This window comes from Oryzias latipes, chromosome 5, assembly GCF_053564925.1.
Source record: "Oryzias latipes strain Hd-rR chromosome 5, Olatipes_Hd-rR_3.1".
In the NCBI taxonomy this organism is placed as follows: Eukaryota; Metazoa; Chordata; class Actinopteri; order Beloniformes; family Adrianichthyidae; genus Oryzias; species Oryzias latipes.
This window is the reverse complement of record NC_136241.1, coordinates 33,709,495-33,730,829: the sequence shown is the minus strand read 5'-3', so window position 1 is coordinate 33,730,829 and position 21,335 is coordinate 33,709,495. Positions and strand designations below refer to the sequence as shown.

Below are 21,335 nucleotides of genomic sequence, written 5' to 3'. Positions count from 1 at the left end.
ATATATATTGTATTATACTATACAATAATAGTTTTCCACCGTGACCTCTTCATACCCAAACAAACTGCCGCTTCTTTGAGGTTGCTAGGCAACGGATCAACGCTTTTTCTTTGAAGTGGACCGTGGAGGAGTGTGAAACACTTGAGGGATTTTTTTTTCTTCATTCTGTTTTTATTCGTTGATCTTCTCTGGAGATAAACTGGAAGCGTGTTTGCGCGTCACCTGATCCAGCTGCGCGTACCCGTACACACCTGTCACAGGTGAACAACAACCTCCACCTCTTCACTGCCTGTGAGGTCAGGACGGATGAGCTCGGAGTCGGTGCGGGTGGTGGTCCGGTGCAGGCCCCTGAACGACCGGGAGAAGGCCGAGAGCCCGGAGGCGGTGCTGTCCGTGGAGCCGCAGCTCTGCCAGTGCTCCATCAGGAGGCCCGGGGGCCAGGGTGACCCCCCCAAGCAGTTCACCTTTGACGGCGCCTACAGCGGCGAGCACAGCACGGAGCGGCTGTACAACGACACCGTGTGTCCTCTGGTGGAGGTGAGCTCCGAGGCTGCCGGTTGGATTCCTGCGGGCTCCGTGACGTCACGGTGTGGCATCGACTCTCTCGTTCACAGGGGGTCACCGAAGGATATAACGGCACCATCTTTGCCTACGGGCAAACAGGAAGTGGCAAATCCTTCACCATGCAGGGGGTGTCGGAACCGGAAGCCCAGCGGGGGGTCATCCCGAGGGCCTTTGAGCACGTCTTCGAGACCATTCAGGTATTGGGGGGGGGGGGGGGGGGGTAGGTATAATAGCGTTAATAAGTAACGGAGTAATCTAATTACTTTTATTTCCGCGATTGTAGATACTTTGTATAAATCGTGACGCGTTACTTCAGTTTAATCTGCCTCGAGTGCCCCCCCAGGCGCTTAACATCTAAAGGTGTCTTTTGTGTGACCTGATTGGCTTAGGGAGTCGAGTAGGCGGGGCGTTCTGACGCTCTCCAAAATGTGCAGCCGGCGGGATCAAAACAACAGGAAGTTTGAAAAGTTCAATATAAAAAAAACAGGAAGTGTCAAAAGGCGGCCTTTTCAGGCGGGAAATTAGCATAATTTGCGTACCACTTGTGAAGCGAAACAGTCAAACAGTATCAGCAAAATTTGCCGTTATTTATAAACAAAAATTAAGAAAACTAAAAAGTTGATGCTTAAAACCTTCATGTTCAGTTAAAATTATTAATACCTATAGCTTATTTATATTTTGCCATTTTTGTTGTTCTGATCAAATAGATATTGGGTATAGGTAGGTAGGTAGGTAGGTTTTGATTTAGGACTTGGAGTCCAATCAGTTAACAAGAACGCATAGCCTTTAAAAAGCATTTTAAAAATACTGTACTTTAAAAAGTACCATAGAGTCCATAGGATGACTAAAAAACAAATACAATAGTATGAGTTTACAGAAAAGATTAAAATAGTTCAAAATACATCAAGCATGATGTCCCATGTGTCCACCACCCATAGGAGAATGTGGTTTGGGTGGTAGTCAAAGGCAGGTGTTTGGCCCGTCGAGCCAAACCAGCCAACTTGGCCTCCTCCCTCTGGGTGGAGGCCTTGGGGAAGGTCCAGGACACACTGGAGACCACGTTTCTCGGCTGGCCTGAGAACGCCTCGGGGTCCCACAGAGGAGCTGGAGGAAGTGGCCGGGGTGAGGGAAGTCTGGGTATCTCTGCTTAGACTGCTGCCCCCGCGACCCGGTCCCGGATAAGCGGAGGAAGATGGATGGATGAATAAAAAGCATGAAACTAACTAGACTTCCCTTTTCTGCAGGTTTATCCGAGCTTTCTGTTCTCTTTGTGTGTCAGTGTGCAGAAAATACAAAGTTCCTGGTGAGAGCCTGTTTCTTAGAGATCTACAATGAAGACATTCGAGATCTTTTGGGAAACGACACGAAACAAAGACTGGAGGTGAAGTTTGTTTTCTTTTTCTTTTACATGAAGGTTGTTCATCATAAAAACAGAGGAACTGTTGGAAACGCGTCTGGTCGTGTTTTCATTCCTCTCCTTTTTTTTCCTGGGTGGATGACGGACAAAAGCTGAAAGAGCATCCAGAGCGGGGGGTTTACGTGCGCGACCTCTCCATGCACACCGTGCACGGTGTTGGGGAGTGCGAGAGGATGATGGAGAGAGGCTGCAGGAACCGGGCTGTGGGCTCCACGCTGATGAACAAGGACTCCTCCCGCTCCCACTCCATCTTCACGCTTCACCTGGAGATCTGCCGGACAGGTGAGCAAGAGCCCTGCAGAAAAGCCGCGCAAAAACTCTGCTCCAGAAGTTTTTCCCTTCCTGCGTAGAAACCTCACGCTTTTTTAAAAACTTAATATTTAAAAAAATTAATGAATGTGTTCATTTTTTAATGTAAAATAGTTTCACCACAATTTTTTATTTGATTGATTTCCATTTTTACCTCATTTTGAACATGAATAAGTAAATTTGAAGTAGCTGCATTGTTTTTACCAAAGCAACATGCATTAAAAATGGAAATATATAATTGTTTTTTGTAATAATTTAAATAAGAACAAGGTAAATATGATTAAAAATAGTACATCTGACAGTCCTTCAATCCCTTTTAGTAACATAATAAATTAATATGCCACATGTGATTAACTTCATCCTTTGTCTGACCGAATGTCCAGATTCCTCGGGCCGGGATCACCTCAGAGCGGGAAAACTGAACCTGGTTGACCTGGCAGGAAGCGAGCGTCAGTCTAAAACCGGAGCGACTGGCGAGCGGCTCAGGGAGGCCACTAAGATCAACCTCTCTCTGTCGGCTTTGGGCAACGTCATCTCTGCTTTGGTGGACGGCCGGTCCAAATACATCCCCTACCGGGACTCAAAGCTGACCAGGCTGCTGCAGGACTCTCTAGGAGGAAACACCCGCACCCTGATGATCGCCTGCCTCTCGCCTGCAGAAAGCAACTACGAGGAGAGCCTGAGCACGCTGCGGTACGCCAACCGAGCCAAGAGCATCCAGAACAGGCCGCGCGTTAACGAAGATCCCAAGGAGGCTCTGCTCCGGGAGTACCAGGAGGAGATCAGGAGGTTGAGGCTTCTCTTCTCTGGCCAGCTGGACACTGGAAACCCCTCATGTGAGCAACACACGGAGTGACTGTAGCCGAGTCCAGGTGATGCTGAAGGTAGAAGCTGCCCTCCTCTTGACTCCAGCCAATGAACATCAGATGAAACCGGGTTTCATGTTTCTGTTTTCACGTTCTCATCAGATCTTTGTTCAACAAAGATCTGATGAGGCGTTAGAGAACTGAGCTTCAGAGGGTTTGGGGAGTAAACGTGAGTCCAAGATTCTATTTTCAAACAAAAGTCAACGCAAACGCGCCTAAATGTGTGTTTGTGGCGTCCAATTCAATCCAATTTCTATAGCCCAATATTTACAACATTACTTATCTCAATGGGCTTCACACCGGTAATTGTGTAACAAACATGAATCATAAAGAACATAAAGTCATAGAATTCAACAGCTGATTGCTAAACTAAACTAAACTGGACATCCCTGCCCTTAGATCCTCCTTCTCGGTAAGGAAAAAAGCCTAAAAAAAACGGATTCCAGATAAAAAGTAGAAACCTCAGGGGTGTCCATTTGAAGGAGGGGTCCTCCCCCAGGACGGACAGACGATGTAGCAGAAGTCTTAGAGAGAATTAGCTTATCTAACTCTACAACTACATGTTTAAAGTCCAGCAGATGAGCTTCATCCAGATGAGTGGGGGGGTCGGCTGGGGGCGCGAGACGAGCCAGAAGCAGGATCCACAAACAAGGAGCACGGAATCTGGAATCACTCCCCAGGAGGGAAAGAGGGACAAAACATGAATCCCACTGCAGCAAGCAGAGTCATGGAGAACTGAATGATAAATCATGAAGAATAGAGTAGAAGTAGATGCAAGTAGAGGACAGAACCCCAGTGCACCATACCTTCCCCAGCTTCTGGTTAGGGTTAAGCTTAGGGTTCAGGTCAGGGCTTGGCTTAAAAATAAGGGGGGGTAGAGGGGAGTCTTGTCAGTAGTCTGTGGGTACAGTCGTGGATGGATTGTGGTGCAGGCGGGATCTGGAGGTCCCTTGAAAATATTTGTGTTGTTGCAACACTTTCAAAGCTCTAGCATTCTCGCGGAGCTACACGTTTTAGAGCGTTTTCAGGCTCCAAGTACAAACCGTGCAGCCACTGAACACATGCTGCCAGTCAAACCGGGTCAAACGTCGACTTGGATTTGGTGGGGACGCATGGACTCGGTTTATGTGGTGAACTCAGATACAGCGACGAGCCTGACGACGTCTGCGTTTGCTTTTCAAGTAAACATAAACCAAGGCCCCCCCCTCGATATGAAGGTAATCGCTATTCCCCACTGCAAGGACTCTAGCAATGATCCGTAGTGTTTCCCATAATAATCGTGAGCTTTGTGCCGCTTTGACATTTTGCACCGAGCCTTGACCAACTGTAGGCAGACATGCCATTGAAAACGAAGCAGAAGCCCCTCCCTGCTTGTCCAGTGTGAACAGAAAGGGCTAAATGCTGGTGGAGCATTTTATATTGCTTCATGTTGCTTTATTTTATCTTTAGTTTGGGTGAAAAAGTGACGAAAGTTAGACATCTCCTCAGCTTTTAGAAGGGACCGAGTTTTGTTTGCGGCTGAAATAGACTGTTTTTTTATCTCTTGATGGCAGGATTCTCATCCACACCGTTTGTTCTTTTCTTTGTGCAGCTGTTCTGGCTGCTCAGAGTCCCGCTTTTCCTTCGAGGCCACAGTCCTGTCCTGAAGGAGCGAAGGAAGAGAAGATTAAAGAGGCAAACGCAGACTGCTCTCACGGCAGTTTATCACTGACACGTCTGCGTTGCCGTGGAAACGGGTAACATACGGCTCCCATTCTGCTCTCTGCAGGAGTTTGAAAAGAAGATAGCCAAGCTGCAGGCCGAGTTCAACGCCGCACAGGAGTCTAAGGCGAGGCTGCAGGAGGACTTTGCCTCTCTGAGGCTCTCCTATGAGTCTAAGCTGTGCAGCCTGGAGGAGGCCCAGGCCAGGAGGGGGCGCTCCACCTCCAGCTACTGTAACAGAACATTTTAGGATGTGCTGCTGTTGTGTTTGAGGTAAATGCTGCTATACTTGTTTGTTTCCTGACCTCAGTCGATGCTGAAAAAACCGCCATGAACCACAAAGCAGCAGCAGCTTCTGCGCAGGCAAAGGTACGGAGGGGATGGGGCACTTTCCCACAATGCATTGCATCAGAACGTCATGCAGTTTGGAGCTAAAAGTGAAATTTAACTACTGATCTTGCTCTGTGTGGGTGATCCAGACTGGTCTGACGTCTGAGGTCAGCACAGCCGCGCCGCTGGACCAGAAGCTCGCCCTGCTGAGGTTTGGGCTTCAAACTTTGTCTGCGTTTAACTTCAATTTATGATTATGAGTTGTGAAATTATTTGAAAGCTGGACTATTTTCAGTTATTAAATCCGTTCTACAATATTTTTTTTTAATTCCATTCTAACTGAGTTTATTAAAATAAAGTAGACTCAGATTTTAAATATTATCCTGCGAATGGATGAAACAAACATTTGAAAACACACAAGAGCACCAGATCAGCACTGATTTTAGTTTTATGTTTCAATATTCAGGAGTTCAGTACCACATGTAAAGCTTTATAGTCACAGGAAGCTGAACTTTGTTTTTTCTTCTTCATGGCCGAAACTTTCCAGCCTCGTTTTCCTTTTTCTGTCTCCAGGCTGCAGCAGCTGGAGCAGGAGGTGGTGGGAGGAGAGCAGGCCAGGAACCAGGAGCTGCGGCAGAAACTCCGGCAGAGGAAGACGCTCGCCGACCAGAGGAAAGTGCAGCTCGTCCGCGCTCTCTCAGAGGACGGCGAGGAGAGCGAAAGCGTGATGCTGAAGGTCTACGACTCCATTCAGGAGGAGCTGTACGCCAAAGGCCAGGTGCTGCTCAAAGTACAAAGAAAGGTGGGTTGCAGGAGCAGCAGGAGTGAGATGATGCACCAAAACATGAATTAGAGTTATGTTTAGCTATGGTACACATTTGAAAAACAGGAGGAAAAAAAAGTTTTTTAAAGGCTTCCGGTGGGATTCATCCAAACGGTCCCAGATCAGTCAGAACTGCTGACTCCTCTGTTGGAGTTGGAGCTGAAATCCTCGTTTTGTTGCTTGTGGGCCGTCATCCAGGCTCTGTGGGAGCAGCACCTTCACCACCTGTATGGTCCCACCTGTGACCTTTACCTGTTCCAACAGCTGAAAATGGCCAAACTGGAGATCCGGGACCTGCAGGCGGAGTTTGAGGTGGAGAGGAACGACCTCCTGGCAACCATCCGTAAGCTCGAGAGGGATGCGCAGCTGATGAAGGGTCTGCTGGAGCGAATGGTGCCCCTGGTGCGTCGAGACTGCAACTACAGCAACCTGGACCGCTTGATGAAGGAGGCTGTCTGGGATGAGGAGAGCGCCACTTGGAGGCTGCCAGATGTGGTGGTGCAGAAAACGGAGTTGCCCTCAGGTGGGGCTGTTGCTAATAGAAAATAACAGGGATGGTGCTGGATGTGACCTTCTCGTCCTCTGCTGCAGTGAATGCGTCCGGACGGAGAGGCTCGGCTGCTGAGGCTGCAGACGCGGTGAGTTCCTGTGAGGTCACACGCCGGGATGCATGCAGGGACTCACGGCTGTGTGCTGCAGCAGGTGGAGGAGGACCGCTTCAAGGAAATGTTGGACCGGAGTGACAGTGAAAGCATCGCCAGGAGCTACTTCAAGCCCAGGAGGGCCAGCGTGCTGCTGGGGGGCAATGCTGCAAAGGGACATGGTAAGAGCTCTGACAGAATGAATGCTGTGCAGGCCCCCCTCCAACACCAACTCCAGCAAAAGTGAAGTCTAGAGGGTTATTTTTTCAGAATAAATCACAGGATAGAACTTCCTGCAGCAAACTTTCAAATGAAATGGATATTTGTCTGTTTTTTCTCTCTCTCTTCTGTGGTTGTACCGCCATCTCCTCTCCCCGGGGTAACATGGCAGCCCCGCTGCCTGTGAGCCCCCCCGTCAGCTCAGACCCCGCCCTGCCTCGTCCCTTCCGTCTGGAGTCCCTGACTGCCGCGGCGTCCACCAGCAAGGGGAAGCGCAAAAAAGGCAAGCTTCACATCCATCCAGAGGGGAATTGAACCGACAGGCACTGTTAGGCCTCTCTAAGGTCTGCTGAAGCTTGACGGACCCATTAAAGATGTCCCCTCAATTCCTGTTTTCCCATCTTCCCTTTGGGGTTCTTAAGCTGCACTGACGCCTCATCAGAATCCAGAAGAACACGAACCAAATGTTTCAGCTGTTTGTGGTTTTTGCTGGAACGCCTGTTGTGATTGGTCGGTGTTTGAAGAACCAAGCCGGTGTCCAAATTCACCCCAAAAACCAGAGTGCATCCCTGGATTTGAATGTTCTGTGAACACATGCTCACAACGTGGTATTTATGTTTCGCCAAACATAGTATTATGGTCACCATGAAAGGAGAACATAAACAAATATTTTGAAATCAAAAAATCTACAATTTACTAGAATACATTTGTGAAATTATGAGAAAAAAGTCAACATTTTCCAGGGATAAAGTTGTAAAGATACGAGAAAAAACATTAATGTTAGATGAGAATTTAGCCATAAAATTATAAGAAAAAGTCATAATTTTATGAAAATTAAACAGTAAAAGTTGGATAAAAAAGACAAACTTTTACAGGAATTAGACCATAAAATTATGGCGAAATAATCACATTTTTACAAGAATACAGTCGTAAAATTGCAGGGGGAAAACAATATTTTACGAAAATTTAATCATAGAAATGTTGGAAAAAATTTCAAATTTACGAGAATTAAAACGTAAAATTCTGAAAAAGAAAATTATATAAGAATTGAAACATAACATTGTAATAAAAAAAGTCCAAGTTTTTATGAAAGGTCGTCAAAATTTGAGAAAAAAAGAAAAACTTCATTAGAATAAAGAGGTTATGAGATTTAAGCAAAAAAAAAAATGAAGAGAAAAAGGTTCTCAAGGTGATTTGAACAAAGTCCAACATAGTGGCTGCATTCTCACATGCTGCCCTAACCGGGGAGTATTGAGGGAAGTGGGACGCGGCCTACGACGTCTTCAGGGTCACCAATGGACGTCCGGGCTGCAGTGTTGGGCCAGTATGTTGAGGAGCTGGTTTGGACTGACTGTAACTGACTTTACCTCTGGAGGATTTCCTTCTCTCTGAACAAAAACCACCAACGGAAGCCTCAACTGGAGCTTCTGTCCATTCTGTGTTTATGGACACTGAGAGACAAAAGCGTCCACACAGAGGTCTCTGCTCTTATCTGTTTGCTGTTCCAGCTCTGTATCTAAATTAAATAGAGGCGGTTATTTAACTCCACCTAACATTTAAGAATAATATCATAAAACCTGATATCTGGACATCTGAACGTTTGCTTTGTCCGTCCAGGAACCGCACAGAAAGCCATATAAACGAAACAGCTGTGATTGTACTGCTGACGACAAAAAAGCATAAATCCATGAGAACATTTATGGTTTATGGCGTCCTTAAGCCGTATAAGTGCAGTAAAGCGGGTTAGGTGGTTGGGGGGAGGGGGAGGAGTCATCTCTGGTTACATAAGAGCTCCGCTTCACTGTGGTCAGGTGTAAAAGGAGAAAGCTGTTCAGTCTGGAGTCACACACACCTGAAGTGGATCAGGATGGTGTTAAGAAAGGTGAGACCATTTCATCCAAAATCCCATGATGCTTTGCCTCAAACACATGAAGATAATCAGACACGGCTGAAGACTAACCTCACCTTGAAGTTACTATAATTCAACATCCAGAGGAAGAAACATGGATTGTCTGTCAGAGTGAAAAATGTGCAGCAAAACCAGCAGGAAGTCACATGAGCGAGGGAGCACTGGATTTTACCCACAGGGTTAGAAATCAGCTTCTGTTTTCATCCAGTCTGGAAATAGATAAAGAAGTCATTACAGCGGTGTAAAACGTGTTGGCCCCCTTCCTGACTTTTTCCTTGTCGTGCAGATGTTCCAAATCAAATTTCTGTGAAAACAACCCCCACAAAATACAGTTAAAAGACTTAAAAATTAAAAAAAGTTCTGGAGGTTCAGACGGGATGACGAGTGTGAAGCAGGACGATGAAGGTGTGACGGTAGGATGTGATCTATAGAGGAGGGGAAATTCTGGAGGAGGAGATCCCGGATTTCCTCATGGAGGGGATGAAGTGATGGGAGAAGACTGCAACAGAGAGGAAGAGGAAGGGATGAAGAAGGTTGGCAAATGCAGGAGGGCAGATGGTGGTGGACTCTGCCGAAACCAGTTCAGTGGCCTTGTGGTAGAGTGTCTGCTCTGAGACTGAAGGGTCGAGGGTTTGAATCCAGGGACCCAGTGCTTCCTTGCTCAACACTCAGCATGAAGGGGTTGGTTTGGGGGGGTTCTGTGTCTGCAGCTCACCGCTCCCCCAGGGGATGGGTCAAATGCGGGGAACACGTCACGCCTAATGGGGCTTTGAAGAATGGAAATGTCAGCGGTGAAGAAAAAAAAAGAGAGAGGAGCATGAGAGTGGAAGGAGATGTTGAAACGGGTGTTGGTGGTCTCATCTGGACAGAAGGCGGCAGATGAGGAGACTTTGTGAAGAAAGATTTCAGCTCCTGAAGGAAAGAGCCAAAAGGCAAAGCAGAAGAAATGAGAGTTGGAATAAAAAAAGATCCTTTCAGCCTGAAAAAGGTCGTAAAAAATGTTTCTGCTGAGCTGAGATTCCAGAGAAGCAAAGCAAGAAGATCAGGAAAAACAGACAGAACCCTCCCAGGAAAAAACTGGATGATGTTGACGAACAATAACAAAAAGACATGGATCAAACTTCACTTTCAGTTTATTTTTGACCCAGTGTTTCGTCTTACAGGCACATAAGTGATTTCACAATATTTGTGTCAGTGTGGGCACATCCAGATTTTAAGACATCAGCCTCCTGTCCTGAGGGATTACATCCAACATGGACTTAAATGCTGTTTACATGCAGATGAACAAATGAAAAGTCATAAAAATAAATATTTGAAGCTATAAATCCTCATTAGTGCTCTAAAGCCTGAAGGGCTTCTCTTCTTCATGGGTTTTGGAACAGAAGGCTGCGGCGCGCCGGCTTCAGTTTTTCAGCAGACCCAGCTTCCTGAGCGCCTCCTGGCGTTCGGCTCCCATCCCGGGCACCACCATGACGGTGTATCCCACGGAGTCTGGGGGTTTTGGAGCTGCGCGCGGCGCCGCGCCGGCCGCTTTGTGTCGTGGTTTGGGGCGGTGTGCGTTGTGGTTGTGTTTGTTTGTGAAGTCCTCCACAGCAGCAGCTTTCTCTGGCTGCAGAGCCTCAGTCTTGGGTCCTTTGGGAAGCTGGGAGGAGCAAACCGATGAATCTCCTGATGACCCCCTAAATGCCGGATCCGGGGTGGGCTGATGTTTGGGGGCAGGCAGGACCCCCCCTGCTCCACCCTCCTGTCCTTGATCCTTAAGGAGGCCGAGTTTCTGCAAAGCTTCCAGCCGGACCATCTGAGGATCTGCTGCATTCTGGACACTGCTGGATTCCTCGGTTTGGGTTTTTAGAGAAATGTGTGCGGGAATCTTTTTGGGTTTGGGGGCCACAGCCGGAGGGCCCGGATGGGACTTGTCAGATCTCTGCTGCTTCCTGAGGACCGGACCCTCTGCTAGGGAGGGACAGCGGCGTTCCGAGTCTATCGTGTGATCCACCTCGGGGCACAGGGGGGTCTTTTTGGTGGAGGCGTTCCTGCGTAGATGGACGAGTGCGTCGTAGGACAGAGGTCCTCTGCCTACGTCAGCCGTCCTGGAAGAGCCGTCTCCAGGCTTTGAGGGGGCCGCTGTCTCCTCCCACTGGACCACAGAACATTTCCCTCTGTCACTTTCAGATCGAGACAGACACGCGGGTTTTCCTGTCGGCTCAGCGTCTTCAGAACCGGGACCTCCGCCGCCGCCTGCCACCATGAAAGGAGTAGGAACCATGATGTTCTTGGTGGGTTTTCTGCCGACGCCCATCTTGTCCTCAGAGACGAGTTTCTGAGCACCTGAAAGACAACAAGTCCGTTTTTGTGACCAGAAAACAACCTTTCTGTGCCGTATGTGGCGAGGGGTAAACTCACCTGACGGGTCCGGCAGTTTCTTGGCCGGGTTTCCAGGATGCGGGTCGGGTTCCTCGCTGGACAGTCTGCCGTCGTCCTCTGTGTCCAAAGACTCAATGGTCTCCTCCAGAAACATGAGACAGGCCTTTTCCTCAGCAGACAGATGCTCCAGACTACTCTGACATTCAAAAACAAACGAAAAGAAACGATAGAAAAGTATGAAAATCTTTAGTTTTCAGTCATTCTTTTGTATTTTCTGTGAACTTTAGAAAAGCTCTGCTGCTTACAAGGCCAGAGTTCCCACTGAGGACGCTGTAGCTGCCAGCGCTGTCTGAGGCCCTCATTGTGTCCGGACCCCACTCACCTGGCCAGGTGTCACTTTTGGGCATCTTAGCTTCCTGCTTATCCAGTTATTGTATTCTGGGATGGAGGGAAAGGGGAGGAGATTGATTTCAATTCAAATAGATTTTCTTCCCGAACAGAAACGACTCCGAAAAAATAATAATCTAGAAGTCGTTTTTAGTTTCCTGAATCAGGTTTCAGTGAGGAGAAAAGCAGAAGTGCATAGAGTTTTAAGGAGTTTTGGAAGATTTTATTGAACCCTTACCATTTTTTTTCGTCATTAGTTATAGTTGAAGAAAGATTTTCAGATAGTTACTGATGAGGACTCTAAAGCCAGTCAATCCTATAAATAGCAATTAAAATACATCTAAATTACACCGTATAGCATTTAAAAGGTAAACTCAAAGGACTTGTTTTAACTATATTTTAAGTCGAAGTGAAAATGAGTCTTTTGCTTTACAATTTTCGGAGGAAAAGCCATTTTTTTCTATTTATCCCTTGTGCTATCCTAGGCACTTTAACTTTGGGAGTTGGGTCATCTAGACCCACTAGACAGTGCTCTGAACCTTTTTTCTTCAATGATTTGTGATCTTCACTGGTGTCCATGGAATTACATGAAATCTTTCCACCTTTATCCACCTTTGTCATGGTAGGGAGAACACGGGAATGGAAGGGGGGGGGGGGGGGTCATCTATGAAGGGTTAAATTTGACAGGAAACCTTCGACCCATAAAAACATGTACAGGTTTTGGTTAAAACGGCTTTGAAAAATGATACAAAATAAAAAGATTTAAATTTATTCTGAGGCTCCAGACATCAATTTACAAACATTTCCAGTTAAAGTTTGAGGGCTATTTTTCTTCAACTGTCTATTGAAACACTTTTGTTTGACTGTCATCTTTAATCTGTGAGAAATAATTAATATTCCAAATTATCTCTTGTTTTTATCCAATTTAGGCTTTTATTTTGACACAGTAATCAAACTCCAGGTGTGACATAATGACAGCCAGCTTCATGATAACTGTAAACCCCGACAGCCTGCAGTGTTTGACCGGCTGCTCGTCCTTGCAGCACGTGACCTGGATTATGGCGCGCGCGCTATTCCTAATCTGCCTTCAGAGGAAAGGAGCGGCTCGGACTCTCAGGCAGAAATGTGATGGTTGCTGGAACGGCCAGGTTCTGCACGTCAACCCTAAAGAAACAACAAATGCTAGACTTTCCTTTTTGGGCCATTTGGATCAAATTATTTACTTTGACTACATAAAAAATACAGTTTATTTTTATGTGTTTTTACTGAAAGTTTCCATCTTGATTTTCCGTCTAAAAACATGTCAATCAAATGTGCAAAAACTAAAAGAATATTCCTGAATAGATGTAATCAAATGTGAGATGAAAGAAAGGAGCTCCCGACCTCAGAATTTAAAGTTAAAGACCACAGCGGCGGACATTTTTCCTATTATGTTTTTTAAATTGTCTGTTCACGGATTTAAGGGGAAAACAGACATAATAACTGACATTTAAAGAACAGAAATGGACCAAAATAAACATTTCCACCACAGAAACATTTGAAAACTTTGCATAAAGTTTATTTTCAAGCAGCGAAACACTAGGTTATTGTTATTTATGTTTGTTTTTTTGATGCTCCTGTCTTTCAGTTTCTGGTTCCAAAAACAAAAATTCATCAACAGGATGATTACATTTTAAGTCTTCACACGAGAAGCCCTGATCAGAGTTTCACACTGTGGCAATAAAAAAAGAATAATAATAGAAAATACAAAACAAACATCTTAAGAAAACCTAAACATGTCAAAGAATAAACAAAGGGGATTTCTCTTTACGGGAAAGTAAAACCCGGAATGAAAGGAGTCGCTTTTCTTTACCTGTGCAGATTCTCAGGTCGGTGGTTGGACTTCCGCCCCGTCACTGAAGGTGAGGCGCGCCGGAGCCGCAGAGACACCTGCGCGGACTTTGGGCTCTAAGCTTTCAGCCAATCACAGAGGAGCTTCTCCCTTAAGACGCGCGTGACGCCGCCAACACCTGAGGTCCGTTTATTTCAAGTCCGAACGTCAGCACATTCGCGTTATTATTGATCATTCTTTTCTTTTGGATACTTTTTAAGTGTCTGATACCTTTTGTATATTAATGCAATTTAACCCTTGTGCTATCTTAGATGACCCCCCCCCCTTACAATGACGTGTTCTCCCTACCAAGACAAAGGTGGATAAAGGTGGAAAGATTTCATGTAATCCATGGACACCAGTGAAGATCACAAATCATTGAAGAAAAAAGGTTCAGAGCACTGTCTAGTGGGTCTAGATGACCCAACTCCCAATGTTAAAGTGCTTAGGATAGCACAAGGGTTACTGCAATTTAATCTTTTTAATATATTTTTTCTGTATAAGTCATCGAAATAAAATCTTGTTTCTTTAGTCTCTAATGGCTTTTTTATTAGAGCATCAAAAGATGACATACATATTCATATTAAAAGAACAGAAATAAATACAAAGGAAGAAAATAAAGTACCATGATAAAATAAAATTAGAATTGTAGCCTGGTATAAATGTAATAATATTATCCTATTGATACAGCATGTAATCTTCAATGAGAGTAAACTGTTTTCTTGCATTTCTTTCCCCACTCATTTCAGTGATTTTAAAATATAAACCGATCTATTTATGAAATGTCTTAAATAATGGTTTGATTTTTAAGAATCTGCTCCTATGAATAAAATCATTTCCCAGATATTTATATTAACCTTTGTGCTATCCTTTCAGCATTGGGAGTTGGGTCATCTAGACCCACTAGACAGTGCTCTGAACCTTTTTTCTTCCATGATTTGTGATCTTCACTGGTGTCCATGGATTACATGAAATCTTTCCACCTTTATCCACCTTTGTCATGGTAGGGAGAACACGTCAAAGTAAGGAGGGGGGGGGGGGTCATCTAAGATAGCACAAGGGTTAAACTGACCCCCCCCCCCCCCCCCACTGTGTCTTTTATGTTTTTTCACCCCCCACTGTGTTGGGATGGACCAACCGGAAGGCGGTGTGGGTTTGAGGGGCGACCTGCCTCCCCCCCAGCAGCCCTGAATGTCCTGCTCTCCTCACAGCAGCAGGGAACCAGATCTGGACCAGAGGCCTCGTCCTCACGGTCTCCCTGCAGGGACGTGGCCTCTGGTCCAGACCTGGTTCCCTGTCTAGACCCAGAGGCCTCGTCCACACGGTCTCCCTGCAGCAGCTCGGATGCTGTCGCTTCAGCTCAAATCCTATTAGGACAGGGAACCTGAAATAGCATCGAGCGTAATCCACCAGGAACCGCAGAGGAACCGGTTTTCTTAATGCACAGTTCTGTTTCCTGCTGCTTCAGGAAACAGCACTTTTCATTAGAGATCAATGAAGCAAAGTCATTGCATTTAACAGAAAAGTATAATGTAAAGGTTTAGGAAAGAAAGAAAAATCACAGAAATCACAGTTGAAGCTTTTATTGTGACAACACTGAAAATAAGAATCAAGTAAACCCAGTTATTCCAAAGTTTTTCATGTGCTGTAACATTCATGTGTAGTTTAAGTCAGGAAAATCCAAGGTAAATATAAAAAAAATAATTTTATCTTAATTCAATATTTAGTGCTAAAACTTTAACCATCTACAGAAAAAACGAAGCAGTGTTTATAAAAAAAAAGACTTATTATTTTTAGATTCATCAAAATGAGATCAAAAACATTTCTAATAATGTTTGTCAAAAAAAATCCTAAAAACCAGAGTTTTTGTCCTAAACTGTGACAGCAGGAAAGAAAATGAAGAAAGGGTCGACACGATTTCCTCCAGCTGTGAACGTTTTCTTTGTGCCGAAATTAAAGGTTAACGGGGAAAAAAGGTCTGTAGGTCAAAAAGAAATGTTGGATGCCGTGACCTCCGTGTGGGCTTCAGCGCCCACATCCAACTTAAAATGAGACCAAAACACAAATGTGATGCTGGACCATCAGAAAACCAGTGGAGCTGAAGGCCGTGTCACACAGACATTCTGCGCGGTTTCCACGTATGAAGTGTCGGTCTTTCCTGACACACGCGTGTTAAACGTGATTCAGAAGTGTCTCTTACGCTCCTCCTTCGTTGATGTGCGCAGACGCCCGTCGAGGGTTTCTGCCGGCAGGTCTTTACGTGAATTTGGTTCAGAGCTGCTCAAAAGTTTTAGTTGTGGATCACAAGAGGAGAGAATTACGCAGTTTACTCACATTTCGCATAGTTTATACGCAAATCTAGACCCACTAGACAGTGCTGTGAACCTTTTTACTTCAATGATTTGTGATCTTCACTGGTGTCCATGGATTACATGAAATCTTTCCACCTTTATCATGGTAGGGAGGACAATGTAAGGGGGGGGGCGGTCATCTAAGATAGCACAAGGGTTACAATGACTTATACCATGGTCCGGGTGAATTCTTGATTCTGATTGGCTCCTGGGTGACCTTAAACGTTCTGTGTCACTGCGCTTCTATAAAACAAACTTTATCTTCCTTGTCTGGACAAAAACAAGCGGTTAGAGGTGAATTTTCTCTCTGAACTGATGCTTTATTTAACCCACCGTGACAGCCAGCATATATATCGCTTTCTTTGCCGCTGCAGTCGACTGAGGCGGCTAACGGACACGCGCAACAAATAGTCCACTTTTTGTGAAAAAAGCGATTCAAACTGAAAAAAATAACAAGAATTAAGTACTAAAAGCTGATTGAATACTTATTTCTTTTGTAAGTGACCATGGTATAGGCGGGTAAATGGCCTTTGAAGTGTGCATTATCAGAATCATTTCAGATGATGCACACTTCAAAGGCCCTTACGCAACTGACGCACGATGAACGAACGCATAATGAATTATAATCATAATATAAACAGCGCAATAATTGTACACAGTTCTTGTTCTACGTTGATTTACGTTGTTTGCGTGATTTATTCCTGATAAATATGAACATTTCACGTAAAGACCACAATATTTCTTCATAGATTCATGTATGACCAATTTCCATCTGTACATGTGGAAAACAGTGGCTGTGGGACACGGCCTTGAATCACGTTCTCGATTGCTCACCGTTTCCTGCTTGTGCTTTTATGAAGAACACACAAAAAAAAGGTTCTTTAAGCCTAATGTCGTCTAAAAGTTCCTCTCCAGCAAACGTGCTCTAGTGAAGAAAGCCCGTCACTCCTCATTATTTAATGATAAAAAAGAGTTCAAAAGGAAAAAAGGGCTTTCCTAGATTATCTGGACTTTGATTTTATTATACTTTAATATAAAACTGCTGAGTCAGATAATGTCATTAATGGCACATTTTTAAAATGACAAAGTCTAAAAACCCCACATTCCTAAAAGAAGAAGAAAGAAAGCAACAAAACCCGACACTCAGCATGGATAACAGTCATACTCTGTGTGTTGCATTAAGACAACAGTGAATGGGATCAGACTACAGTGCAGATAATTCTTAGTGGCCGTTTCAAACTCTTTGGAGACTCGGAACCAAACAGAACCGGTCCGTCAAATAAAAAGTGAGTGATCTCTGCAGGCCAAAACACATCCTGAGAACTATTTGCATATGTTTTGACCCCCGATAGAGAAATCCTAAATGAGGCTAAAAGACAGAGAAGGTGGATTCACCGGAACAGGAAAGGTTTGAGACGTCCCGGAGCCTCCGGCGGTTGAAGAAGTAATACTGAGCGGGACATCTGCGACCGTTTCCACGGAGGTCCCGGGGCGATGTGAGGTAGAGGATCACACGAGGGAACAGAGACGCCACGCCTGCGCCACAAAGGTTGGAGGCGGTTTTATTTGTGGGAGGCGGAGCCTGTCACACTTCGCCGAAGTTAGTGTGGCCCGTCTCCTTGGCGTGCTCGCGGGCCTCCTTTTGTCCCACCAGGCCAGTCTGACACACCATGCAGCGCAGCGCGAAGCGGTTAACGTCCGTGAACTGCCGCTTGCGGCGAGCTTCGTCTGCTAACTCCAGGGCCTGGGCCAGGATGACGTCGTCTGTGGTGGAGAAGATAGTCTGAGGCGGGCTGTCGGAACCGGGGGTCTCCTTCTGAAGCGGGTCGTAGTGGATGCCGTCGTAGATGAGCAACACGCGCTTGTGGTAGCCGGCGTCCTCCCCGAATCTGTCCACCCGCACCGTCTGCGTGTCCACCACGCAGATCTCGCACTGGTAAAACTTGGACAGTATGGAGACCTCGATGGCCCCCCCCCAGGTGTCGTCCCGCCGGATCCAGGCGCAGTAGTCCTCGTTAGTCTTCCCCAGCACCGCCTCGCAGTACGCCGCGGGGTCACTCGACACGATCTGGGCGATGAGGCCGCGCATCTCCGGCGCGCAGGCGGGGTCGTACACCCCTCCCTCCACCACGTAGTACACGCTGGTGAAGAGGCAGGAGTTGTCCGCCGGAACCACGCGGCGTGCCAGCACAGGCGAGGCGTCGAGGCGCGGAGCTTTCACGACCGGTTGGTCCAGAGGCTTCGGCTTGTTCTTTTCTTCCTCCACAATCAGGGTGTCTCCTGTGGAGACGACGACAGCGCTGAGTCACACACCGGCTTATTATGGTATGTAGGGACACCCGCCCCTCTACAGAACTGCCTACCACATCACCACAACTGGGTTTGGTTCTACACTAAAACTCAAAATAAAACTGAAAGGCGTTTAGCTTGAAAATAGTTCCTATTATTTGTGGCATAGTTTGTTTACCTCTCCTATCATACTAGCAGATTTAAAGGCTGCTCCGCTGCTGGACGTACCTGATTTGATGGGGTAGTCTTTGAGGTGAGCGTCTCCATTTCGAAGGTCAAGGCTGGATGGCGGGTAACCCACCATGATTTTCTGTACATCACAGGGAATCCCCGTCAGCTCCTCCACCTTGCTCTTAAGCTCCTGCACGCAGGACTGGTGAGTCAAACCATGCATTATGTGGCTCCCGTTTTTGGTCTTGCAACGAAGGCGCAACATCCTGCCTACGAAAACATGCAGTTTTGAATCTGAAAGCAATTAAAGGACTTCAGGAGACGGCAACAGTTCAGAGGACAGAGGTGATGCGGTTCAGAGGCAACAGACCCTAACCGAAACCTTTTCTGTGTGCAACGACCCACAAATAACCAAAACAGACATTTGAACTCAACTCAATGAAAAAGTTTTCCTTCAATAATTCCTTTGGCGACAGGAAAGGATTTTTTGGACAGGATAATACAATCCCACAATTCTTTGCAGTCAACAGATGCTGGTGATTAACGACGAGAAGCATTACAGACACAGAGAAATACATGTTAGTATTTGTAGTACTTCGGGGTTATATAACTGTCCAATGAAACAGATGCTCATTGATAAAGTTGTGCACAACTTTGGGGGAAAAAAAAGAATTCATTTCCCTTTACGTTTCAAATGTCTGCTGTGAATATAATTTGGCTTGTTTTGTATTAGACTTTTCTTAGGCTTGAATAGGAACTTTCAGCTGTTAAATTGGTGTCAAAAACACGTAATTCACACGTTCAGCAAAGTGTTCTGCATGGCGAGGCTCATTTTCTATGCACACTTTTTCCGAAACGTTTTGCTGCCGCATGGAAAGAGTCGTCTACACCCGTCTGCCGGCGACTTTAACATTGTAAGAAAGTAAGTAAAGTAAATCTTTATTTATATAGCACCTTTCTCCGAGAGCGACTCACAAAGTGCTTCAGAATGTTAAAACAAAATCAGCTGTAGGAAAAAAACTAATGGATGTGCGCCCAGCTTCCAGATGTTGAACGATTCTCGCGCTCGTGTGCCCCCGTTTTCCCCGCCAACAAGTGTTTGACCTTTTATGTGACGGAGTCTTTCCTAAAGGTGTAGGGTTTTTTTCATTAGGTTTGTGGAATTAATAGTTTTTTTCGTGTTTTTGGCTTTTTGTCCCCCGTTCCTCTCGGTTTCCCCTTTGATCTAGCAGAATACAGATCCATTTCAAACTGACTCTTATTTGAAATGAATCTTTTTATGTTTTGGAGGTTATTTGTCAAAATGAAAAGCACCTCCTCAATGTTGGGGCATTATAGAGCCAGACATGGGAACGACAAATATTGTGTTTTGATTTTTATCAGCTGCGTTTCTTAACTTGGTTGCCTTTCATGGTGTTTTTGGTCCAGCAGGAGTCAGTTATGAGTGACACAGCATCGACACTGTCGACTCTTTGTATAATAATCTGAGGTGTCAGTGGTTTGTTTTTAGGATATTATGTTCCACATTTAAAATCAAAGCAGCTATATTAATAACAGACAGTGGTATTCCCATATTTATATCATAAAGATCAGTGATTTAGAAGCTCTTTCACAATAAAAGTCTTTCAAAGTTAGGTAAGTGCAGCAGAGCTGGAGCCTGTTTTAGTTTGCTGTTGATCCTTTAGGAGGCTCATGCTAAATGCTGTCAGAGCAAACACAACAAACTGCTGGAAGCAGCTTCACAATGACGAAAACAAACACACAACAATCGAACTGCTGACGACGAGAAGTGCAGTAAATGTGTGACAGCAAAAGGTTTTCCAGCTCTTTGTTACGACATCTTTCTGAGGGGTTAAGCTAGGCTAACAGACGACTGTTCAGCGCTGGAGCAGCTTCTACCAATTTAAATCGTGTTTTTTATTTATTTTATTTACAACTAACATAAATTCATCAAACTTGAAAAACATGCAAAAAGAGTTCACGCTGGTTTGTTTAATTTAACAGCAAACCAAGCACTAGTAGTACTAGGCGCTAACGTTAGCAGGCTAACCCACATCAAGTTGACCGAACAGTTTCAGCCCGTTAGCATTCAAAGAAAGTTTTTAAATTATTCAACTTTTCCATCTTTTCTCAGAAACAGAAATCCAAATAGGCCGTTTGTTGTGTAGACTTACCTCACCTTTTCAGCAGTCCTGCCTCAAACAATGAACGTTAAATGAGGGGGGTCTGACAACAGTTTGCGTCATGACGTCATGACGCAAATTGCTGGTCTTGTTAGATTTTTTTGAGCAACTTTATTGAACAGAGTGCAAGTTACAAGAGAACTTTTTTTTCTTCTTTTTTTAATTAATACATTTGATTTATAAACAAAACAAAAAAATACAACAAATTGCCAAGGAGAAAAAAAATAAAACAATACAGACATATAGACAGACCTTGACAGTCACAGTACAACAGAAGAAATTTGTTAAATTTGGCTTTTTTGCTTTAATTTGTTTGATAATTTTACCATCTTGTTGTATTTCATGCAGAGACTGTTCAAAGTTTGGTTTGCAGTTTGACCATTTCTTTTTATGATTAAGAAATTTCCCTAAAAACAAAATAAACGTTATTATAAAAAATAGTTCTGGTCTGTGATGTCATCATAACACCCCGAAATTACATCTTATTCTGAAAGTCTGATTGTTCTCCCAGTTTTAGGGCTAATATAATTTCAAACATCAGTCCAAGATATATTTGTGTTGATACAATTTACAAACATATGATAAAAAAGTCTCCCTTGTGATCCACAAAATGTGCAAGGCTGGCTCACATCCAAAACAAATCTACCCCAAATTTTTTAAACAGGATATCTGCAATGTGGTATTTTACATGACACTTCTTTTATGTTGTTATTTCAACAGTATTTCTTTGTGATAAGAGAAGAAATGTAATGGGGTAAACAGAGTGTCAACCAGGGGGGGTACTTAAATAAATACATGCAAAGATTCACAAATATCAACTGTTTTGGGAGCATTTCTGTTAGAAGAGTTGGATTTTGATTTCCTGTGTTCTACTTATATGTTTATCTTGTTGAACTTGCTTGTCTTTTGTCTCAATTTTATTTTACAGACCTGCAAAATCA

The 21,335-nt window shown here is 44.8% G+C and overlaps 2 protein-coding genes across 9 annotated transcripts; one reads left to right on the top strand and one right to left on the bottom strand.

Moving 5' to 3' along the window:
- Positions 1 to 80: 80 nt before the first annotated feature.
- On the top strand, positions 81 to 12,289 carry kif17 (kinesin family member 17). 3 transcript variants are annotated; one of them, XM_078947765.1, is made up of 15 exons: positions 81 to 537; positions 615 to 761; positions 1,844 to 1,945; positions 2,074 to 2,263; positions 2,674 to 3,126; positions 4,748 to 4,830; positions 4,925 to 5,090; positions 5,168 to 5,226; positions 5,337 to 5,398; positions 5,761 to 5,989; positions 6,275 to 6,533; positions 6,602 to 6,648; positions 6,713 to 6,833; positions 7,043 to 7,153; positions 10,952 to 12,289. In XM_078947765.1, the coding sequence occupies exons 1-15, from the start codon at positions 307 to 309 to the stop codon at positions 11,101 to 11,103; spliced, it is 2,412 nt and encodes an 803-aa protein (XP_078803891.1). In that variant the 5' UTR covers positions 81 to 306; the 3' UTR covers positions 11,104 to 12,289. The 3 variants fall into 3 exon arrangements, with proteins under 3 accessions (XP_078803891.1, XP_078803890.1, XP_023811059.1); XM_078947764.1 differs by having other exon boundaries at positions 6,710 to 6,833; positions 10,952 to 11,118; XM_023955291.2 differs by lacking the exon at positions 10,952 to 12,289 and having other exon boundaries at positions 6,710 to 6,833; positions 7,043 to 7,256.
- Positions 12,290 to 14,967: 2,678 nt separating this feature from the next.
- Positions 14,968 to 20,496, bottom strand: yod1 (YOD1 deubiquitinase). 6 transcript variants are annotated; one of them, XM_023955283.2, is made up of 3 exons: positions 20,386 to 20,496; positions 18,269 to 18,505; positions 14,968 to 18,031 (listed from the first exon to the last, which is right to left on the bottom strand). In XM_023955283.2, exons 2-3 carry the CDS (start codon positions 18,474 to 18,476, stop codon positions 17,337 to 17,339), a joined length of 903 nt encoding a protein of 300 aa, XP_023811051.1. In that variant the 5' UTR covers positions 18,477 to 18,505; positions 20,386 to 20,496; the 3' UTR covers positions 14,968 to 17,336. The 6 variants fall into 6 exon arrangements, with proteins under 6 accessions (XP_023811051.1, XP_023811055.1, XP_023811056.1 ...); XM_023955287.2 differs by having other exon boundaries at positions 18,269 to 18,401; positions 20,386 to 20,488; XM_023955288.2 differs by having other exon boundaries at positions 18,269 to 18,401; positions 20,391 to 20,485.
- Between the last annotated feature and the right edge of the window lie 839 nt (positions 20,497 to 21,335).